The sequence below is a fragment of the Diospyros lotus genome, chromosome 7, assembly GCF_014633365.1.
Source record: "Diospyros lotus cultivar Yz01 chromosome 7, ASM1463336v1, whole genome shotgun sequence".
Classification (NCBI taxonomy): Eukaryota; Viridiplantae; Streptophyta; class Magnoliopsida; order Ericales; family Ebenaceae; genus Diospyros; species Diospyros lotus.
The window spans coordinates 4,119,452-4,140,997 of NC_068344.1; the positions used below are offsets into that span (position 1 = coordinate 4,119,452).

General features: G+C 33.5%; 1 protein-coding gene across 3 annotated transcripts; it reads left to right on the forward strand.

Annotated features, from left to right (window-relative positions):
• The first annotated feature begins 5,215 nt into the window (after nucleotides 1-5,215).
• LOC127806393 (isoprenylcysteine alpha-carbonyl methylesterase ICME-like) lies at nucleotides 5,216-20,875 on the forward strand. 3 transcript variants are annotated; one of them, XM_052343645.1, is made up of 11 exons: nucleotides 5,216-5,707; nucleotides 10,146-10,217; nucleotides 11,057-11,126; nucleotides 11,215-11,295; nucleotides 11,807-11,881; nucleotides 14,274-14,375; nucleotides 14,477-14,617; nucleotides 15,369-15,434; nucleotides 15,552-15,695; nucleotides 19,700-19,790; nucleotides 20,457-20,875. In XM_052343645.1, exons 1-11 carry the CDS (start codon nucleotides 5,368-5,370, stop codon nucleotides 20,616-20,618), a joined length of 1,344 nt encoding a protein of 447 aa, XP_052199605.1. In that variant the 5' UTR covers nucleotides 5,216-5,367; the 3' UTR covers nucleotides 20,619-20,875. The 3 variants fall into 3 exon arrangements, with proteins under 3 accessions (XP_052199605.1, XP_052199604.1, XP_052199606.1); XM_052343644.1 differs by having other exon boundaries at nucleotides 5,218-5,732; nucleotides 10,141-10,217; XM_052343646.1 differs by having other exon boundaries at nucleotides 5,386-5,732.
• The last annotated feature ends 671 nt before the right edge of the window (nucleotides 20,876-21,546 follow it).

Consider the following 21,546-nt stretch of genomic DNA (forward strand, 5'->3'; position numbering starts at 1 on the left):
TATATATTTTATATACATCTTCATATGCTTTTTGTAATTCTTCTAACTCTAAGTTATCTTCCTATTTTTCTATAGCCATAAAACATACACGTGCATTTTTCTTGTTGGATTGGAATAACTCACTAGAATCATCTATATCCCATGCGGGAATGACATTTCTCTTTGATTTCTTGTCTCTTTTTTCTTTTTCTTTTTCTCCTCACTTTTGAATGCTAATGTTTTCTTTTCATTATACTCTTTAGCATCTTCATTCATTTTCCTTAACATTCTAAAAATATTTGAGGCTTTTTCGAACCATCCATTCAAATTACTAATTGTCTCACTAAGCCATAACTTACATATTTGATATTAAGATATAAGAAAACTCATTTTAGAATTATTGGTTTTTCATGAATTCTCTCTAATTCTTTCCATAATTCGTGAGATGTGAAGCATGAAAATAATTTTTCACACTCACTGGGCATTAAAGAACTAAGAATTAAATACCTTGCCTTATGGTCCATTTCTATTTTTCTTAGAACTTCTTCTGACCATTCTTCCTCATATTGAGAGGATAGATCAAATTCATCCCTAACAAGTCTTCATAAAAGATAACTTATGGAAATGATACAGGATTCCATCTTAATATTTCAAAAAGCATAATCTTTTCTAATGGACATTGGAGGACTAGAGGGGATTGAGACATTACCCAGGGATTGGCTAAAATAAGAGGCCATTATAAGATCTTATCCTAAGATTTGAGATTAATAATCACAAATATTTTAGAACCTGCTTTGATACTAATTGTTGGTCCCTTAGGGTATGGTCACTCAAGAAGGGGGTGAATTGAGTGATTAAAATTTTTCTCAATTTTAATAAATATTTTTTATTAATGATTTTATTGAAAAATATATATTTGATAAATATAATAAATTATATTTAAGATTAATAATAAATGTAAGTCATAAGATATAACAAAAATAAATACAATGAGGCACAAGACAATTTATAGTGGTTTGATGTCTTCACATACACCTACTCCACTCTTCTAAGGTCTAACCACCCTTGGGGTTCAACTAAATCAAAATCATCAAGGTTTCCACACTAGCTCACCTTGAAAATTAGATACACACACAGATTACAATGTGTTCTAGGCAACCACTACACCAAGGTTTTTTCTCTAGTTTACCTTGGAAACTAGATTCACCTAGATTTTAACGGATCTAGAAAACCTATACAATTCTCAATAATAATTTAAATATTTATAAATAATTTGTCCACACTTGCACACAAATAAATAATTAAGAATAAATTATACAAGGCAATAATATTTAAATAAATAAATAAATAAAATTGTAACCTCAAATGGAGAAATTCAGATTTGTTGTAGAAGATTTGAAGAACTTTTCTCCTCTTGGCTTGTGGCTCTTTGGTGGATGAACAATGAATCTTTGAGAGTTTTGGAATACTTGAAAATTAGCTTGAGAACTTTTGGGAGCTTTAGAGCTTTTGGGAGCTTTAAATGTGCAATGGATACTCAAAAAATGAGTTTGGGGGTATTTATAAGTATTTTAGCCACTAAAGAAATGATTAATATAAAATTTGAAATTTAAAAAATGTTTAGACTTTATCAAATAATAAAAAAACATGTATCACCTTTAATTCAAAATAAATTTACTTTTTGCATAAGAAATCAAGATTTAAAAATTCAAATATAAGCTTTTGAGACATAAATTATTAAAATAAGAAAATATGTCTAAAAGTAATATTCTTTAATTCAAAATAAATTTACTTTTTGCATGAGTAAGAGAAAACATATTTAAAACCAATTCTTTTTAATTCAAAATAAATTTTCTTTTTGTATAAGAAAGAGAAAACATATCTAAAAGTAATTTTCATTTAATTCAAAATAAATATACTTTTTGCATAAGTAATAAAATCATTTATCAATAAATGAAAATTCAAACATAAACTTTTGATATATAAATGATCAAAAGAAGGAAACATGTCTAAAGACAATCCACCTTTAATTCAAAATAAATTTACTCTTTGTACCCACTTTTAATTCAAAATAAATTTATTTTTTTATGTGAGAAATAAATACATTTATATTATAAAAATATTTTTGTTAATCATCAAAACTTAATTAATATGAGCAGTTGGCTCAACACTTCTACTTCTATTGTTAACATGTCCTAAACGTGAATGCCATAAAAATAAAGAATCAACAACAATATAAACAAAATTTATAGTTTTATTCATAGTATTGAGTTTGAACATTCCATCACAATAGAACCATTTCCCAACAAAGACACTTTCCTTAGACAATACAAACTTATTTGACTCAAATACAAGTTTGAAAACAAACTTATTAAGAAGACCACCAAACACAAGATTTTTCCTAATTTTCGACACATGGTAAATATCGGTGATAGTGAGAGTCTTTCCATAAGTAAATTCCTATTTGATGTTGCATTTGCCAAGCACGAGTACTGTGGTGAAAATTTCCATGTAGAGTTTTTCCATCTTTAGTAGATTTATAAGTGTTGAATACGTTTCGATTCTTACATACATGCCTACTAGCATCTAAATTGATCCACCACTCAGTTTTATTCTCCACCACAAACACCTCACTTGTCATAGCCATGAAGTTAGAGTTTCCATCTTACTTTTACTTCTTCAAAAGACGACATTCCTTTTTTATGTGGCCTATCTTACCACAGTTGTAGCATGACTCATTTTTCTCCTTTGAGCCCTTGTGCTTGGAGTCAAATTTTCTCTTATTGCTGTTATTTGAAGAGTTTTGTTTTCCCTCCATCTTTTTGTTGGTACCTTTTTCGTCCTCCACCACATGGACATTAGAAGATTAGCCATTGTTTTCATTAGAGTTATTCACTCTAAAGTCCTCTTCTATTCAAATATGGTTATTCACTCTAAAGTCATCTTCTATTCGAAGATGTAGGCCCAACTCCTTAAGGGAAATGCCATCATTTATATGTTTGAGATTCTTTTTATAATCTTTCCAACTAGGAGAAAGTTTATCAATGATGAATGATACAACAAAGGATTCGTCTATTTTCATGTCATGTTATTGAAATTGGTTATAAATGTGGACTATTTCATGAAATTGTTCACTTATTTTTCTATTGTCTACTATACAATATTGATGAAATTTAGAGATTAGAAATTTCTTACTTGTGGTATCCTCGGACATGTACTTAGCCTCCAAAGCATCCCAAATCTTCTTTGTACTTTTCTTGCTATGGTATTGGTCAAATAGAGCATCCGACATAGTATTGCAAATATGGCCTTTGCAAATGTAGTCATCTTGACCCCATTTCTGCCTTACCCTTGCATTTGCTAAACTTTTGTCTTCGATTTTCTTCAATCTCAATGTTGTAAGCACATATACCACATTAAGTGTGGTAAGGAGAAAATGTAGTTTATTTTGCCAATACTGGAAATTAGATACTTCAAATCTCTTCAATTTCACAAAATCAACAGCAAAGTCCCATAGAGAAGAAGTCAGTGGAGCCATCACAACTTCAAAAAATAAAGTCTTAAGATTGTTGAAGAATTGTAGTGTTGTAATGACAAATATGTTGCAGTAACCCAAAGATTCTAAGGATCGAAAACTCGTTTTCCTTAAGAATTTGTTTGTCTCAAAATACAATGTATAAGGGATCCAAACAAGTCTCCAAGATACAATGTAATCAAAAGTAATGTTTATTGACGAATGTGCAATTCCTGACAACAAACTCGAACACACGAAATTAATAACAAATACAAAATCATTTGCATTCTAATTCTACAATAAAATAATACAAAGAATTGATGTTTGAATGTACGAAAATTATGAAATTTTATGTAAGAAAGTAGGAGAAGAATAAGGAGAGAGAAACAATAAGAATTCTCAAGTGTTTTGATCCAAGAATATATCAATTTATTTATAGATAGTGTTACAATCCTTCATCAAAGGTACAACCATTCCTATGTGATACAATCTTTCACCAAATGTTACAATCAATTCTTAAGTATAAATAAAATTCAAATAAGTGAAGGGTTACAACCTCTAGTTTCTTGACTTGGATCTCTTCCCAACCATATTATAACAAATTCTTTTTGAAAATCTCTCCAACACCTCCTACTTTTGTTGGCTCATATTTGCCATTTATTTTGAAATTGTTGTGACTATAATTAAAATAATTAATTCAAGTAAATTGAAAACGATACTTCTAACGGTAATTTAAACTCGTGTTTGGTTCAATCTAAGATAACTTAATTCCACGAGGGTGACATTATTTAATCCCGCCACCCCACCAAAATATTTTAATTCGACTTGATTCTTGATGGAGACTATGTTGTTATTATCAAAATACCCTTGATAATGGTTAGAATATTAGAGAATCAAATTTATTTGAGAATTATTATTGTCTTTTCATATACCCAATACAAATTAACAATATATTTATACCTTTTATAAACCAGACAAGTCATAGAATTACCTTGGATAACACCTCTATACCAAACACAATTTAGATTAAAACATGTTTTCATAGATTTTAATATTTTTGTATAACATAAGTTGAATTATAAAATTTTAATATTATGGTATAAATTTTAGCATTGAGACCCAACTCAATCAAATTCAAATTTAATTGAATTAAGTTAGTTTGACTTTGTTTTGCAAATTAAATTGATTTTGAGTCTCTCTAAATCGATTTAGTTAAAAGGTTTAAATATTAGTAAAAGACGTCGATTGAGAGTATAAAAGTTTAGACCATGTTTTATAGGTAATTTTAGTGTTATTGTTAATATCTGTATCTAAATATTATTGCGAAATCATCTTAATTAAGTTGGTGACTTGTATTTAAATAGAAGATTTCAAATCAAATATTTTTACAGTGACTAATGCCTTGTTTAGGATTGAGATGAGATGATCTAGGCGAGTTGAGGTTAGGTGAGGCAAGTAGAGTTAGGTGAAGATAAAGGGAGTTTGATTATATAAAATTATTAATAAATTAATTAAATTAAAGCTCAGTGTGACACTTGGGACTAAGTACGGCTCAGCTGAGTATTAGGAATGCCAAAGTGAAAAGGAAAAGAAGTGAAGTAAAAGTTAGAAAAACAAAACGGAGAACCAATCGTAACGGTAATGGAAGGAAATGACAAGGCAGCTAGCCTATCATGACACGCCAAGTGGAACCAATCAGCAGCCTCCATTACTTTTTCGTCAACAATTGCGCTCTTCTGTTCTGCCGTTCCCTCTTTCCTTCTCCTAAATTCCCGGCGCCGAAGACATTGCCAAGCCACGCTAAACCATTACCAACTGCAATCCAAATTATCATCATCCTCTCTCTCTCTCTCTCTCTCATTATACAAGTAAAAATGCTACCTATATCCGTAAAACCACCGCCTCCGGCGTCGTCTTCGTCCCCGGAGATGCCGACAGTTCCAGCAGCATCGGGGACGATGTTTCTAAGATCACCGGAGGACGATCTGTCAGCCACGCGTCTTCTCATTTCTCCGATGTTTGAGGACCGGAATGGCCTCGAAGCCAAGCCGTTTTTACCTAGGTCTTCAAGCTTCAGCAGTGTCACCAGTTCCAGCGCTAGTTTTTACCAGAAGCGCCGTCGTCAGACCGCTGGGGACAACGTTTCCCCTTTTTCCTCCGCCAACGGCGGCCAGTCATTTAGGGAGCGTACTACGTCGGAGACGACTCGCCTTGGTTTCAACTTCTTCCGATATCTTGAGTAACTATTTGAATTTCTCTCAGTTTTTCCTTATGATCTCTTGATTTCTTTTTGATCTGTTCTGTTTTCCCATGTTTTGATTCTGCGTGAATTCGAGGCCGCGGCGGACGCCATTGGTCTGAATTATTGTCTCTTATATAAAATACAACAAAAATGCGAAGGAAACTGTCGGTCAAAATGAATAACCAATTTGTGGAAGTGTATAACAAAAACATAAACAGAAGTGATCATGAAGATATAGCAGGACAAATGTCAAGATATCTTAATGACAGAACATTTGCTAGATGTGATTAGAATTATATATATTTGAATTCTACAGTATAATTCTTTATACCAAATGTTGGGTGGTGTAACACCCTATACACCTAGGATTGGATGATAAAATAACATAAATTAAGAGAAAATAAATAACACAAGGTTTAATGTGGTTCTGCCTCAATGCCTATGACCACAATCCCACAATTCGTGATAATCCTGTAATATGTGGGTAGTTTTGCATGGATAAGCTACGAACCATCCAAATACAAAGGTGCACTCTTCTCATGTTGCCCTCCCTGGCACTTTGGTCCTCACATGGCACCAATGGCACTCACCTCACTACAGACTATGGCCCTCACATCTTGGACCTTTGGCACACATACAACAAGGGTGGGGCACCTGGTTATAGGCAGTTCCTAAGTGTGAATGCTTTCGAATTTGAGGAGCACCCTAAGAACACAGAACCAAGAATGTATGCAAAAAAGGGAAGATTGATAAATGCAAAGGGAGGGGGGGAAGAAAGGGCTCTGGACAATGAATAAAGTTACCTATTCTGATTTCCATCAAGTTTATAAAGAGATAAACTGGGGAAATATTGACTGAAAAGATTAAAGACATGAATGAAAGAAAATAGACAAAGTGAATTGCATGAAAGGATTATCTTAAAGAAGTAGGCAATTATAACCTTATTGTGTTTTTACATCTCTATCCTTGGAATGGTTAGAGGAAAGTTGATTTAAATTGTGAATTTAAATTTTTTATGATCGATTTGGGCATAGACAAAATTCTACAAGGCTTCACTTTTTGGCTTCACCAAATTGGTTTCTTCACTTTTAATAATAGCATGTATATATTGAATTAAACTATGTGGAGGAATAGAAAAGGAAAGGTAAAAACAAAGAAAAAGAAAAAAACAAGAAAATGAGACTAAATTTTATTTATTTTTGGTTGTGGAAAAGGAAACAAATAGATAGTTATCAAAAAATAAAAAAAATGCAAATTCATTTTTTGGTTTCTGACTAACCATTAGAAATGTATATATATAAATAATTTCAATTTTCTTTATCACATAAAGCATTAATAGTTAATTGATGAGTCAGAACTTGCTTTTGGTCTTGAACTTGCGTCATTAAGCCCACTGCTAACAACTATTCTAATCTCTCAAGCTATATCTCTCTGATTTAAGTTTGAATTTTCCCGCAACTTTATTGCATGCATATTTTGATTGGTGAGCTAGAATCCGTGTTGCCTACTCTAATGTGATTTAAGACCTGGTATGGTGGTGGTCTTGTTGTTGTTGCATGATAGCCCATGAATAAATAGTACAGAATTATATCTAGAGATATTTTGTGTTTAAGATGTCATGACAATCATATAATGCTGCAACTGCACTTCACTTCCAACATCCATACCACATGAAATGGCTGTATCTTTCTCGGTGTCCTCTTGATTAGGAGAAAAAATGGAAGATGAAAATGAAAATATCTGGGAATCTCTTATCATTTAATGTTCTAATATAGAAAACAAGAAATTAGTCCAAAAATGTAACTAAACTACTTAGATAGGATCTATGAAACTTCAAAGATGAACAAGATTGATTGAGTGTCCACCCCTGTATTGGCTGTTTGGCAGATTCTGAAATTTGAAGTTTTGAACTGGGAGTTATAGCATAGAAACTGAACTTAGCATTCTCCACAGCAAGGATCCCTATTTCCGCATTCCTGTTACTCACATCCTAACACTAACAATTATATTAATGCTATTTAAATATAGAGACTGAAATTCCACGATGTTGGAGCTGTACTGCAGCTGTTTACAACACTTAACATAACACAAAAGGTATGCCTTCTGGCTCACTCTGTCAATAGGATATCAGTTATAGCGCAAAGTCTTTTTGGTGCCCTTCTAACTTGAGTTTGGGTATATACCTTTTTGGTGTTTCCAAAGATGTGATGGCTTAGGCAGTTTCTGTACCTTCCAAAACATTATACTGTCACTCAAATTGTGATATATGTTAGGACAATAGAGTCTGCAACCATTCTTGGATGTATCCAAACTTAAATTGAGGATGTAAATATTTTGATTTTTCTCCTTAGTGATAGGACTAGTCCTATCATCTAAACTTACTCTGTATTACTTCTAACTATCACAAGTTGTTGAGTGTTCTTGCACCTTATGTTCTTGGCTCATGCTCACTTGTTATTTTGCTGAATAACAACAGGGAAAGCTTGCAGACTAGTTGGTGTTTTCTTGTTTACAACAAATATCTTATAAAAGAAATCTCATGGTTGACAAGAGTTAATATTACCAATCATATCATGTTCTGCCTTAAATGCGAAGTTCTTAACTTTGACACAAAAATGATTTTGGTAAAATCTCCTGATGTTGGTGCTTGTGGAGAAGGCACATTGAAAGTAAACAAAAACTTGACTGCAAAAGGTTGAAGTGTAGAATGAGAATGAGCAAGAATAACATCTAGGAACTGACTGGAATCAATAATGTTTCTTCTGCAGTTGGGGGTATGCATCATAGAGACTCCTACTTTTTTCTAGTTATATGCTAATGGATTCAAATAATATGTGTATTCACTCATTCTTCTACTTCTACAATAAATTATAAACTTTGACTAAAAAAAGTTGATCTGAAGGACTAATTGGCATAATAAATATCCAACAGACCGTTAAATGGTATGGATTGCCAAGATGGATGCATTTCATGACACTGTTCTTCTGGTACAACCTGCACTATCATGTATAACAATTTATTGCTAAGGTTGCTAAATGGAAATATCCTCATTAGTAACTGACTATGCTCCAAAATCCACCACGAGTAGGTTAATGCATCAATTTTTTTTCCAAAGGATGCTTATGCGGGGTATTCCTAGGGATATGAATTTTTCAGGAACCACAGAAGGGGAGAAAATGGGAATTAAGTCCATGCATGGTTCAACATATACCAACACATAGCTGTTGCTTTTCATTTTCATGTGCTGATACTTAAGTACAGACATCAGTAGGTTTAATTGCATATGGAAAAGGATATAGACAACAAAGCTTAAAATACCAGTACACAAACCTGAAAACCATGAAACAGCAAACTTTTAGGGCAATTGAAGGATTATTTTTATTATTATTAATCATTATGTTGGCATCTCCATGATAACCACATTCTAATCTACCTTGGCCTTTGGAATGGAGATGAAGATAACTCCACTTTCTAGTTCCATTTGATTTTTTCCCCAAGTTCTATAATTTACTCTTTTTTTAAGCCTCCATGAACAGAATCAAGAATTTTGATTTTTCTCTTTGTGTTCAATACGGTTGTATGAAAGTGTATATATACAAAAGACATGAAAGAGATGAATCTAACTAATTGCCTATTGTTAGGTATCGCTCTAATACCATGTGATAATAATTTTTTTTGTATTTTACTATTGTTCAATATGGTTGTGTGCACATGTATATATGCAAAAAAAAAAAGCAATACATCTAATCAACCGCCTATCTCAAACTCAAATGCAATCCTATCTGAAACTCAAACTCAATCTGATCAGGGAGATTTAGTTATCTCAAGCTTGAACCCAATAGATCACATTAACAAACTGGAAGTTTTTTTAATATGTATTTTTCCTGGTATGCACTTTTTCTTCCTATGGGATATATGATGTGTCAAGGTCAAATCCTAGACTCAGAAGTAATTCAGAAAGAGTATTAGTTTGGTATTTTTTTTAATAACTAAGAAACTATTGGCTGAATGAAACTTGGTGAGGAACTTTTAGACACGACATAGAATATAACAATCTTACAGAAGATATTGGCTATAGATAGGGATGATTGGAGAGTTAGAATCCATGTTGCCCACCCCACCAAATGGGATTTAGGCTTGATGATAAAGTTTTGGCCAAAAACCCTTGATTCTCCTTTAACTTTTCCTTTGGTTGAGTCGAATTCTTCAATCCCTTGGACATTTTACATGAGAAGTGGTGTGGCTTCCAATGTGAGGATACGTAAATGGGGGAAGAGAGAGGAAGAAATTAGATTAACTTGCAGGCTTTTCCCTGTTGTTTATATGAGCTTTTAAAAAATGAATGCTGCTAGTTTTATTATATTGCTTTCTTTCTTCATGTTACTAATCGTTTATTTTTATTCAGGGTAGGTTACAGATGGATCTTAAGATTTCTTGGCCTTGGCCTTTATTCTTTCCTAATTTTCCCTGGTTTTATTCAAGGTTTGCAACATTCTACATTCTGTTGCATTATTATTGTTTGTTAGAAGCATAGACACTTCAAATTGGTGCCGCATCCATGTGAAGCATCAAAATGGATGCTGATACCTGTTAGACACTTCCAAAGACATTAGGTATCACCTAAAGGTGTCATATTAATTTTTATAGTTCATTTATAATTTATCAATGATCACTCTTTCAACATGAGAAAGAAACATCCATTGATGGCAGCACCTGTTCTGTACTTGAATAAACACAAGATCACATCAAACTGGCAACTACTATTAAGAATTGGGTCTCCACGTCTAGTACTAAAATAAGAAAATATGAGTCTCCACCTTTTTTCCCTTCATTTAGATTTTTTAATTTTAATAGTTTAAAAATCATAAATTCCAACTTACCTATGGATATTTACAGAAAAAAAAAATTACCTATGGATAGAGCACCCCCAAAATAGATGGTTAGATTCTTTTTATTCATTGCTTTCCAATATATTATAATGTGAAAAGTATTTTCTTATTTTTATAATATAATAAAATATTTTTATGTGAAATAAGAAAGAAAATAAACATTTTCATATGCACACACAGTAGTATACATTTATTTTTGTCATGTTCTAGACATGTAGTTTCCTGATATTTTTTAAAATTGCCTGAATATGGTGTTTGTAGTGTCCTATCCATGTCTCTTGCATGTATATGTGGCTATCACCCTTCAACATATTTATGCCTACTTGTTTTATTCTTAGACCATTGTTTTGGTTTCTAAGACTTGCAATTATGAGGTCATTTTCGTCACACCCAGTGTTGGTAGAGCATAACTAAGTTAAGTGGTTTGTGCAGTGGCCTTTTATTATTTCTTCTCAAGGCAGGTTCATAGAGGTATAGTTTATGGTGATCAACCAAGAAATAGGTATAATTTATTACTCAATTGATTTCTTGTAATCCAGATGTGGTTGGGATTTGTGGGATGAAATACTGATGAAAGTTTACTTGTGCAGGCTTGATCTTTACTTACCTAAAAATACTGATGGCCCAAAGCCAGTTGTTGCATTTATAACTGGAGGAGCCTGGATCATTGGGTAAGTGATTTTAATTTAGTTTCTGGATTAATGTGATATGCATGAATTGGCTGTTAAAACAACTTAAAATTCGAAAAATTAATATGAAATTTCAGCCATGCCACTTGTAAGAAAGTGAAATGGTGATCGTGTTTTCACTTGGACACTTTTGTGGAAAATATTCCTTACTCCTAAGGGAATATAAAAAAGATATTTTATGCAATGGAACAGGATAAATAACATTAGTTTAGCCAAAAAAAAAAGAAAAGAAAAAAGAGCAAGTTGGCAGGCAGGGTGGGAAGAATTTGAAACTAAAAGTGTATATATGTGTGCTTATGCTGGTTTGGTTAAGTCTGATGACATAAAGAAACAAAGAACAAAAAAGTGAAACATTTGAAGGGTCACTTGGTGTTTTCTTTTCTTTGTTAACAAATCCCCCCCCCCCCCCCCCCCCCCCAATTATTCTTGAGGTTATATCACTTGCATGCTTGCTTTTTCGTTCTTACAAAGTTTTAGTATTTTGTTGATGCAGTTATAAAGCATGGGGTTCTCTTTTAGGGCTGCAGTTATCAGAGAGAGACATCATAGTTGCCTGCATAGATTACAGGTGATATGAATTTAACTTAAAGCATGAAATGCTTTTCCCATGGTACAACTGTCCTGTTGACTACTCTGGAGGGGTTGGTGGATTTTGGCAGACAGATGATGATTCTTTTATGATATGATTTCATACCTACAATCTATCAAAGAAGTTTTTGTGTTCAATTTTTTGCTAATATTGAAAAGAATAGCCCACATTTATTTAGTTTGATTATTGAATGCCTAGATTCCACTTTACATGAAATTAAATGTCTTATCACATTTCTTATATCCTAAAATGCTCTATGTCTGTGGAATCTATCTTGCAAGTGGACAGATCGTAACAGATAATATAATGATGAGTAGAGTGTCGTACCCACGAGGATTAGCTAATGATTTCTACTTTAACCACACTTAACCTTCACAAGACACACACAATTATATGCTATTAATAGTTGGTTTTATAATAACTATAACTAAATCACTACTATAGAATCACAAAATAATTCTTTTGGTTTTGAAACTCAATAATCTAAGGCACTAGGGTTCATGAATCCACCATCGCTCTTGATATGACCTAAGCATCCATTATTCGAGTTTGCTACTTCTTGTCCTGAGTTGAAAATCAATGATCCTATGACAACCAAAAGCCTCTCTCAATAGTCATTCGGTTCTATACATATATATGAGATTAATTATCTCTAATCAACCTACGAATATATAAACATGCATTCATTCTCAATGATCATCACAATCTGATTTCACAACGCATAGTAATATCTCTACCTATTGTGAGACCTTATGTTGTTTATTACCATGTGCTAATTTGTATGGAATTTCTCGAAAGCAATATGAATCACAAACACGTTTTAATAGTGATCAAACATCAAAACGGAATTAGAGTGTAATAAACAATCAACTGTTAAGACAAAAGTATGGTAACAACGGGTAACTTCAACTTAAGCCAACAAGAATCGAGGTTTCATTATTCACCCTAGTTGCAAAACACCTAGCCCAACATAGTTTTAACTAATGGAAAAACAATAAAAACGGATGTCATGATGTGAGATATAAGAAAGAACAGAAAAATAAATCCAAAACTTGAGTTCTTCAAAAATCCCTTCTTCCTTCTTTTTGCTACTTTCTTCTCTGCTCCCCTCGAAATCCTCCTTCTCCCTTCCAAAAATCAGTTACATGGCTTTTTTAGGTCTTTAGAGTCGTGCATCAACCAAACATCTGTGTCTATTCGATTTGGAAGAAAACGGGCCTGAAATGCTCTTTTCGCAAAGCTTTGTGCCCTATTGCGGTATGCATTCCGGGGTAGGACCGTGAGTTTCAGCAAAGATGTCCAACTGCGGTCTTACTGCGGAATGGATTGTGAGCTCTAGCAACTTTCTTCCATAGCAATCCTACCGTGGTATGCATGCCACAATAGGCTGTGAGCTACTTTCACTTGGCCTCGCAATTCTTCAACTTCTATATTTTCATCTCGCCGCTTTGGGACTTCCTCAACATCGACCTCGAAATGTTCATCCATGCCTTCCATGCCGGATTCAACTCCAATCATACACTAAAATAATCATTTATGCTCCAAATATCTTCAAATGAGTTTTTCACCTACATGACCACACATAGAACCAAATTAAGTAGAAATCATACCCATTAAATGAATAAATACTAAGTTTATAGGCCAAAATAAGTGTATAAAAGACGCTTATCACTCCACTGCCGCAAAGATTATGTGTCATAATCTCTATTCTAGACTCTCAAGTGGCATATTGGCGTGACGATGGAAGAATTCTTTTTTCAGCATGTCAAACATGCTTAATTCAATAGACTATAACTGTGATCACCCTTTTTGTTACACGATGATGGTAGGCTCATATATAGGCCCCTGAATTATGTTCACACCCATACAGGGACGGATCTAGAAATTTATATAGGGGGAGCCTAAAATTTTTTTTGAGGTGTAAAATTGTACATTACAGATTTTGGGGTGGACTGTAGTTTTTTTTTGACTGAATTATTATTAAAAATTATTATTTTTTACATTACAAAATTATTTTTCAATATTAAAAAATAAATTTTAATTGTGAGCTGCACATGGATCCGCCCCTGCACCCATAACTAACAAGAATGAACTTGTTATAGTTAGTAGTTTATACAATTAAATAACCAGCTCTGGTGCATGGAAATCTCCTGTTGTTTGTCCTACAGGTAAATCAATTGAACTTAAGATTCCAAACAATGACATCTGCAGACTTCTGTTTTGTCCTATGCTATTTATTATATGTCCTTGGATGTAATCCTGATGCACATTTTCATCCCTTCAGATTGCTCCTCTGGCAGTATTGACTTTCACCCAATGTGCATACCTTGGCTGTCTTTAACACTTCTCTGATGATTGACTTTACATTCAGAAATTTCCCTCAGGGGACTATGAGTGATATGGTAGAGGATTCTTGTCAAGGTATCTCTTTTGTGTGCAATCATATTGCTGAATATGGGGGAGATCCCAATAGGTAGTTACTTTATAACTTATTTCAATATCTCGCATACATTTCTATGGCATTAGAATACTTTATTGCTAATCTTGCTATTTGTTTGGTTGTGCTTTTTGTAGGATTTATTTAATGGGACAGTCAGCTGGCGCCCATATTGCTTCTTGTGCTCTGTTAAAGAGGGCAGTTGAAGAGGCTGGCGAAACAGAGAGCAACTCTTGGAGTGTGTCTCAGATAAAAGCTTATTTTGGTTTATCTGGAGGGTAACGTTATATTTGAATTCTGAAATTTCGCACGTAGCCTCTTTCCTTTATGTTTGTTTTTGTAGCATTGACTGACAAAGTTGGAGGATCTAAATCGTGAGTTATATCTATGCGGGTCTATGGGTTGGAATTGGTGTCAAACATATTGGATGCAATAACAATGTGTGACCTATCAAATGCAATTACATATTTACTTTACAAGATGTGCCAGCTAAATCTGTTGATTGGTGGTTCTTGTACATCATGTGGTATAGTTGGAACAATCATTTTGTATGGGTCTTTGGGGGATTTGCCCTAGATTCTTTTCTCTGCGAGTTTCCAGGACATGGTCATGTGACTGCAGCACTTAACAGATATATTGGGGTGCCAACAATAATGATTTTGTCTCTGTTTGACTCTACCTTTTGGGGCATTTTTGCTCCAACTGCAGTCACTTGGATGACAATCTGAAACTTAAATGCAAAGCATGCAATTTCTGTTTATACTTAAAAGTAAACAATAATAAAACCTGCAATGCCCATCGAGTTGAAAATTTCATGTTGAGGTCATAAGGTAATCTAGGAATATGCTTGGAGACGGAATATCATATGGTCTTGGGTAAATGCTCTAAATTTTTCATTAAAGTAAGATGCTTCATCCCTTTGAAGCTTTTATTGTCCAATTTGTTTTCTAGAAAAGCTGTCTGTTATTTTTCTTTTTTGGTATAAAGTAGTTTTAGAAAAACATTACACTTACCCAGCATTTTCAACAGGTATAATTTGTTTAGCTTAGTGGATCACTTCCATAGTCGAGGACTGTACCGTTCAGTCTTTTTGAGGTACATATCTTCTTGATTTCCCAGTCTGGATCCGAAAGATGAGTTATTTTGGGCAACAACTTCTTTTATGCCTGACATTCTACAATCCCTTATTAAGTTCATATTTCTACTTTACAGCATAATGGAAGGGGAGGAATCTCTGCATCGATTTTCTCCTGAACTATTGGTACAGGATCCAAGTATTAGAAATGCTGTTTCTCTTCTACCTCCTATTGCCCTATTTCATGGCACTGGAGATTATTCTATTCCATTCGATGCCAGGTCTGCGTTTGCTCTCAAAAGTACTGCAATAACTGCATATAATCTCTTCTCTTTCTTCTTTTTGGCAAGACATGCGTGTTTTTTTTTATTTATTTATTTTTGGTTAATGCACCAACACGAGTGCCCTCGTTGTTCGGCCCCACGATGTCAGCAGAAGATGTAAATCAGAAGACTCAGTGGCCAGTTCGATCTTTAGTCCCGCCGCAAATGTGAGGGCGACAAGTAATTTTCAATTTTCAGGATCGCTCTGACTGCTGAGCTTCTCTCCCTGACTAGGCTCGAGCACGGAACCTGGGGGCCCAAAGAACATCACCCCAGGAGATTCTTCCATTGCTTTGTCATTATGTTCTTAGGAAAATTACATGTGGTACCCCTGAGGTTTGGAATAATTGCAAAAGCTACCCCTGACATCTGAAAAAATGCAATAAGTATCCTAAGGTTTGATGTTATGTTGCAAGTTTTCCCCTGTCGTTAGTTAACCCCGTTAAACACTATAAAATGACCAAATTACTCTGAATATTAAACCTCTTTCTCCTTTTTTTTCCTTTCTTCTCCTTCATTTCCCTTTCTCTCCTCTCCCTCTTGCGGCTGCTCCCTTCATCGCCAACCTCCCTTCACCTCCACTACTTGCCACTATCTCCGTAAATTTCTCCCTTCCCCTCTTTCTTTTTTCTATTTTGGGTTCGTCAGTACCCAAATGATCTGGGTTCAATGGAACCTAGATGCTGAAACCCCCTTGCCGATGAGGTTTGTCAGCAAGGGTTTCACTCCCCCCCTCTCTCTCTTTGATTTGTGCATTTTAGATCATCTAGGTTCCAGATTTGGAAACTCCTTCCAGATTGGGATTGTGGATCTTTACTGATTTCTTCTTCTTTCTCTGTTTTTAGAGATATAAGATTGGCATTGATAGTGACCGGGCAACCAGCAGCTGGTCATCATTAGTTTTCTTTCTTCTTTTAATTCTTGGCTGAAATCAGAAATCATTTTTATTTTGAGGGTAAATTTGTTATTTCAGCATCTTACATAACATTTGACTAACAGAAGGGTTCTTTTTGCTATTTTGAAAATGTAAGGGGTATTCCTTGCAATTATGCTAAACCTTAGGGGTGGTCTATGCAATTTACCCTATGTTCTTTTAAGTTGCAAGATGATCTTTTTGTGATGGGAACCTAGTATTGAATTGTTAACCTCCAATAATCCAATATTTCATTTGTTTAGATTAGTTATATAGTGAAGTCTAGTCATATACGATGGAGCACAATGAGAGTAAAAACAGTATAAAAGATAAAATTAACTCTCTATGTATATGTTTAAACTTTTTAGATGAGATGAAACTTTTTAGATGAGATAGTAGTTAACAATTCAACACGTTAAAATCAGAATTTAGATAGTTCAGAAAATGGAATATAAAAAGAATACATGTGCTCACCCTTGTCATCAGATAGAAGCCCGTTTATTGGTTGCAGCTAAAATCATGATGTGGTCTCACCCTTGAGATAGTTTGTTCATACTATAAAAATATCACAGAGAATTTTTTTTTTCATTTGAATAAATAGGTATGCTATTCGAAGTTCTGAAACACCTATAATGAACAGAACAAATGCAATGTAAAAAAAAAGGAATCTAACTATGGTAATTCTGCAGCCTACTGATTTTTTTTTTTTTGATCAAATATAAATATGTATAAAGATCAAAATGTACAATATATACTGGACATACCCGGGACAACAGAGGCAACAAAACTAAAGCCCTTGAAGAAGAGCCTACTGATTATTTATTAAACCTAAATTGCTTCAAGGCAAGCATTCAGTTTCATGGACGTGATCTTTTCTTTGTTCATAAGTAAAACTGTTTTCAATTCATTGAACACTTTGAATTGAAGTACTTGACAAAAACTACACATTCATCACATTCAAAGTGATTGTTTAACTTACAAACTTAAGCTCGTGATGAACATTTTGATAAAGTTTAATTAGGTTACATAGATCAGTAGGATTTAGTCTTATGTCTATTGTACCCTATAGTAGGCTTTTATGAAGTAATGGAAACCACTGAAGGGTCCTTGACTCTAAAATTGGAACTTTAGCAAAATATTCTTGCTTCATTTATGTGTATGAGGTTTTACAACAGTGACCCAATGTTCAAGGTTAGATAATTTCTTTCCCTGACTGAGTTGACAGGTCATGTTTAACCCAATCTTCAAATTTAAGATAACTTCTTCCGCTAGTTATTTTGACCATTTCTTTCTGATTTCCCGCTTCTTTTTTTTTTTAAACATTTAACTGGAACTAATGTCATTTACCTTTAAACTATCAAATTTTATCTATACTTTGCCACTTACACTAAAGTTATACCTAACAGGATCAAATGTTGAATAAAGTTGCTGCTGCTCTATTGGAGAGGGGGTTCAGAAACTATTGAAATTTCTTTACAGTACAGAAATATTTTCCTTAATATCCTTTAAGGTTGTGTTTGGATAGAGGGATTTCAATTGATGTCATCTGAAATTTGCAATTTGAAATACTTGCATTTCAAATTCTATCATTTGAAATAACATCTATCTAGGTGTCCTTTCAAATTTTTTTATTTTTTTGGTCCAGATTCTCTTTAAATTTTGGACCTAAATCTAAATGCTTTTATCAAAAGTGTGTCCAAATAATGAATTTGGAATTTCAAATTCCAAATGATAGGGTTAAATGATCCTATCCAAATGCAACCTACGGTTATAGGAGCATGGCCATAAATTTGGTTGTAAACTGAGGTCATGGATCTTTAAGAAATTGGTTAGCTAGGGGCGGGGCGGGTGGTTTGGGGGATTTGGAAAACGTTTTAAATCAAACCTCAATAGGTGGTTTCTCTGCCTTCAAAGGACCAACCCACCATATTCTTGAAACCACCCAAACTATAGCTTAGTGGTTGGGTGGTTTGAGCTATAGCAATTGGCAACAACTAACAAGGAAAAGAAGGAAACATAGCTGCAATGACATTTTTTGTTTTTGTTTTTAAAATAAAAAAAAACCTGAAATGAAGGGAACTTGGGAGTTGGGTTACACCAACCTACCCAAGTTACTAAATAACATGGTTGAGAGGGAGAGTAAAACAGTTAGATAATATTTTGATTCTTCCACTTAAATGTATTAAGATGAAGTGTTCTAGCAGCAGGCATTAATGTCTTGGTAGAATTTTTAATAACCACCAACCAGTTAGGTATTTTTTCTCTTTTAAATGTTTCTCCACAGGGTAGGATACTGCCACAAAAGAAATATTTCCTTTTCCTTTTGGTTTTTCTGTATTCACAACACCCATGGAAACCTCTTCACATGTCAGGTGAGATTGAGACTATACACTTGATCTTCCTCAGAACTCAGAGTAGAAGAATTCTTGTACACTAACCTGCCCGTTAAGACTCAAAAGGGCGTATAAATGAACAAATGGTCATGAAAGCTTAGAAAAAATTCAAACCTCCAAAAGTGCAGGGTTTGGGTTTTCTATGGAAAATAATATTGAAGAATGCTGTAAGAAAATGAATTTACACTCACTTGGAAAGGAGTATGCCAGTAAGCAAAATGTTGAGCTTAAAAGCATACATATTTATAATGTTGTGGTCTTACAGTTTTATACTGATCATTCTAAAGATCTATACAAGTAGCACAAGGCTCAATCAAAATGATTTCTTGGTTGCTCAACCTAGTACTGTACTAATTTTTGTTTCCTGTATTACATGTAGAGTTATATTCATTGTAATCATCCCTTTATTTATTTGATCCTGTTAGAATATTGTTGGTTATTTGTTCACATCATTGGAATTCAATTTTAGCTTGCGATTTTATTTGTATTCTAGGCTGCAAGTTCTACATCAGAAGTCCATTGAATCCACTCACTTTGTTGATTAATGCTTTTCCAGTTTAATTACAAGTAGCAGCAGATCATTGCATGGGAAGATTTAACACTTCCTTTGCAAGATTGCAATTGCCCAATAGCCACTTAAATGTTCCTTTGTGCAGCAAGAACTTTGCAGATGCTCTTGAAAGAGTGGGAGTGAAAGCTGAACTAATTTTATACGAAGGACGAACTCACACAGACGTGTTTGTCCAGGTAACCAACCAACTGATTGATAGTCTTTATTCCTTCTGTTAAAAGAATGGTGTCTGGTGCAACTGCCGGCCTCCCATCCTTTGCTAGGGTTGGGAGAGGGTTGTATTCTGTGTGTAGCTTTTCACTTATGTTTTAACAATGAGGTTGGTTGCACTGCTCAAACCCGATCACAATAGAGCAACCTTACTGTGACAGTACAAACACTTGGCTTGTTGATTCACTCCTTCCAGTCTATGGTTCACCCTCTTGTTGATTCACTCCCTGCAGTTCTGTATCTGGCCGTCATTATTAACAGTATCATCATATCTTTTCCAAATCAGTTTTTGCCTAAATCTCCCACAGGTTTGAATACCTGCATTTTTCTATTGCACCTTTCCTAATTCCACTTTCTTATAATTTGTTCTGTACAAACATGCATTGACAAAGGGGTGGGCCTTGGTAGTGACAAGAAGATTGGTTCTTTGTAATTATTAGAAGGTTACAGGTTCAAATTATAGAATTAGCTTTTTCATTATAAAAGGATAAGATTAGGTACAAAAACAACTCTCTCAGAATGGGAAACCTTGTGTACCGAGATGTCATTTTTCATTTTTTTTTCCTAGTAAAAAAGAAATTAAAAACTTTTATCTTCATAGCTGAAAGAAATTGTTTTGATTGTGTTTGTAGGATCCAATGAGAGGTGGGAAAGATAAACTGTTTGAAGATTTAGTAGGTTACATTCATGCTGGAGACCCAGAAGCCCTTGCAAAAGATGCAAATGCTCCTCCAAGAAAAAGACTTGTGCCTGAATGCATGTTGAAGTTGGCCCGCAGGGTCAGCCCCTTTTAGTAAGTATTTTTGTATCAGTTGTGGCTGGTATTTTTAACTTCAAACCAAAAAATAAAAAAATAAATAAAAAAGAAAGAGTAAAATACATGATGTATATTCCTAAGATTTGATATGAATACTGGAAATATCCCTCACAGGTTATTAAATTACCCTTTGTTGTGTTAGATTTACACTCTGTCGGATATCATTGATATATACTCAAATGAATTTGTAAGCTCTGGCAAATGGATGAGAAGTTAAATGTAATTTTTTTTTTTTAATAAGAAGTCAGTGTTATTTTTAAAAACGCTAACGAACTTTCTAGTTATTAGGAAGACAAATAAGATTAACGGCAATGCTATTTGAACACAGTATTTTGACGCTTGCAAAATTATAAATATTTCTTCAAAGAGTTATTAACATTCTTTTATAAAATTATTAACCATTTTTTAAAATTTATAAAAACTTTAACCACTTAAGAGAAACTTCTTGTTACTCATTAAATCTTGTAATGGTTAAAAAACTAAGAAAAGATTGGGTTTCAATTATTGATGGTTGGAAAATGATTTTTTAAGTTTTAACCATGTTCCTCTGTCCTTAATCACAACTCTTACCCTCACTAGATAAATCATATAATGGTCATTAATTCTCAATCACTAAGCCTGCGTTCTTTTTGTTTTTTAATTTTTGATTTTGAATTTTGAATTTATTTTCAGTTAAAGAAAATTTTTTAATTTTTAATTTTGAGTTTTAAATTTATTTTTAATTTTTTATTTTGGTAGTCTGATTTTAGAAAATTAAGAACGCGTTCTTTTTATCATTTTGAAAAATTATTTCTCAAAATAGATTATTAGAAAACGCGTTCTCTTTTAAATTTTAAAAATAATTTTTTAATGATATTTTATTTAATAAATTTAATTATTTTGTAAATTAAAAATATTTAATATTA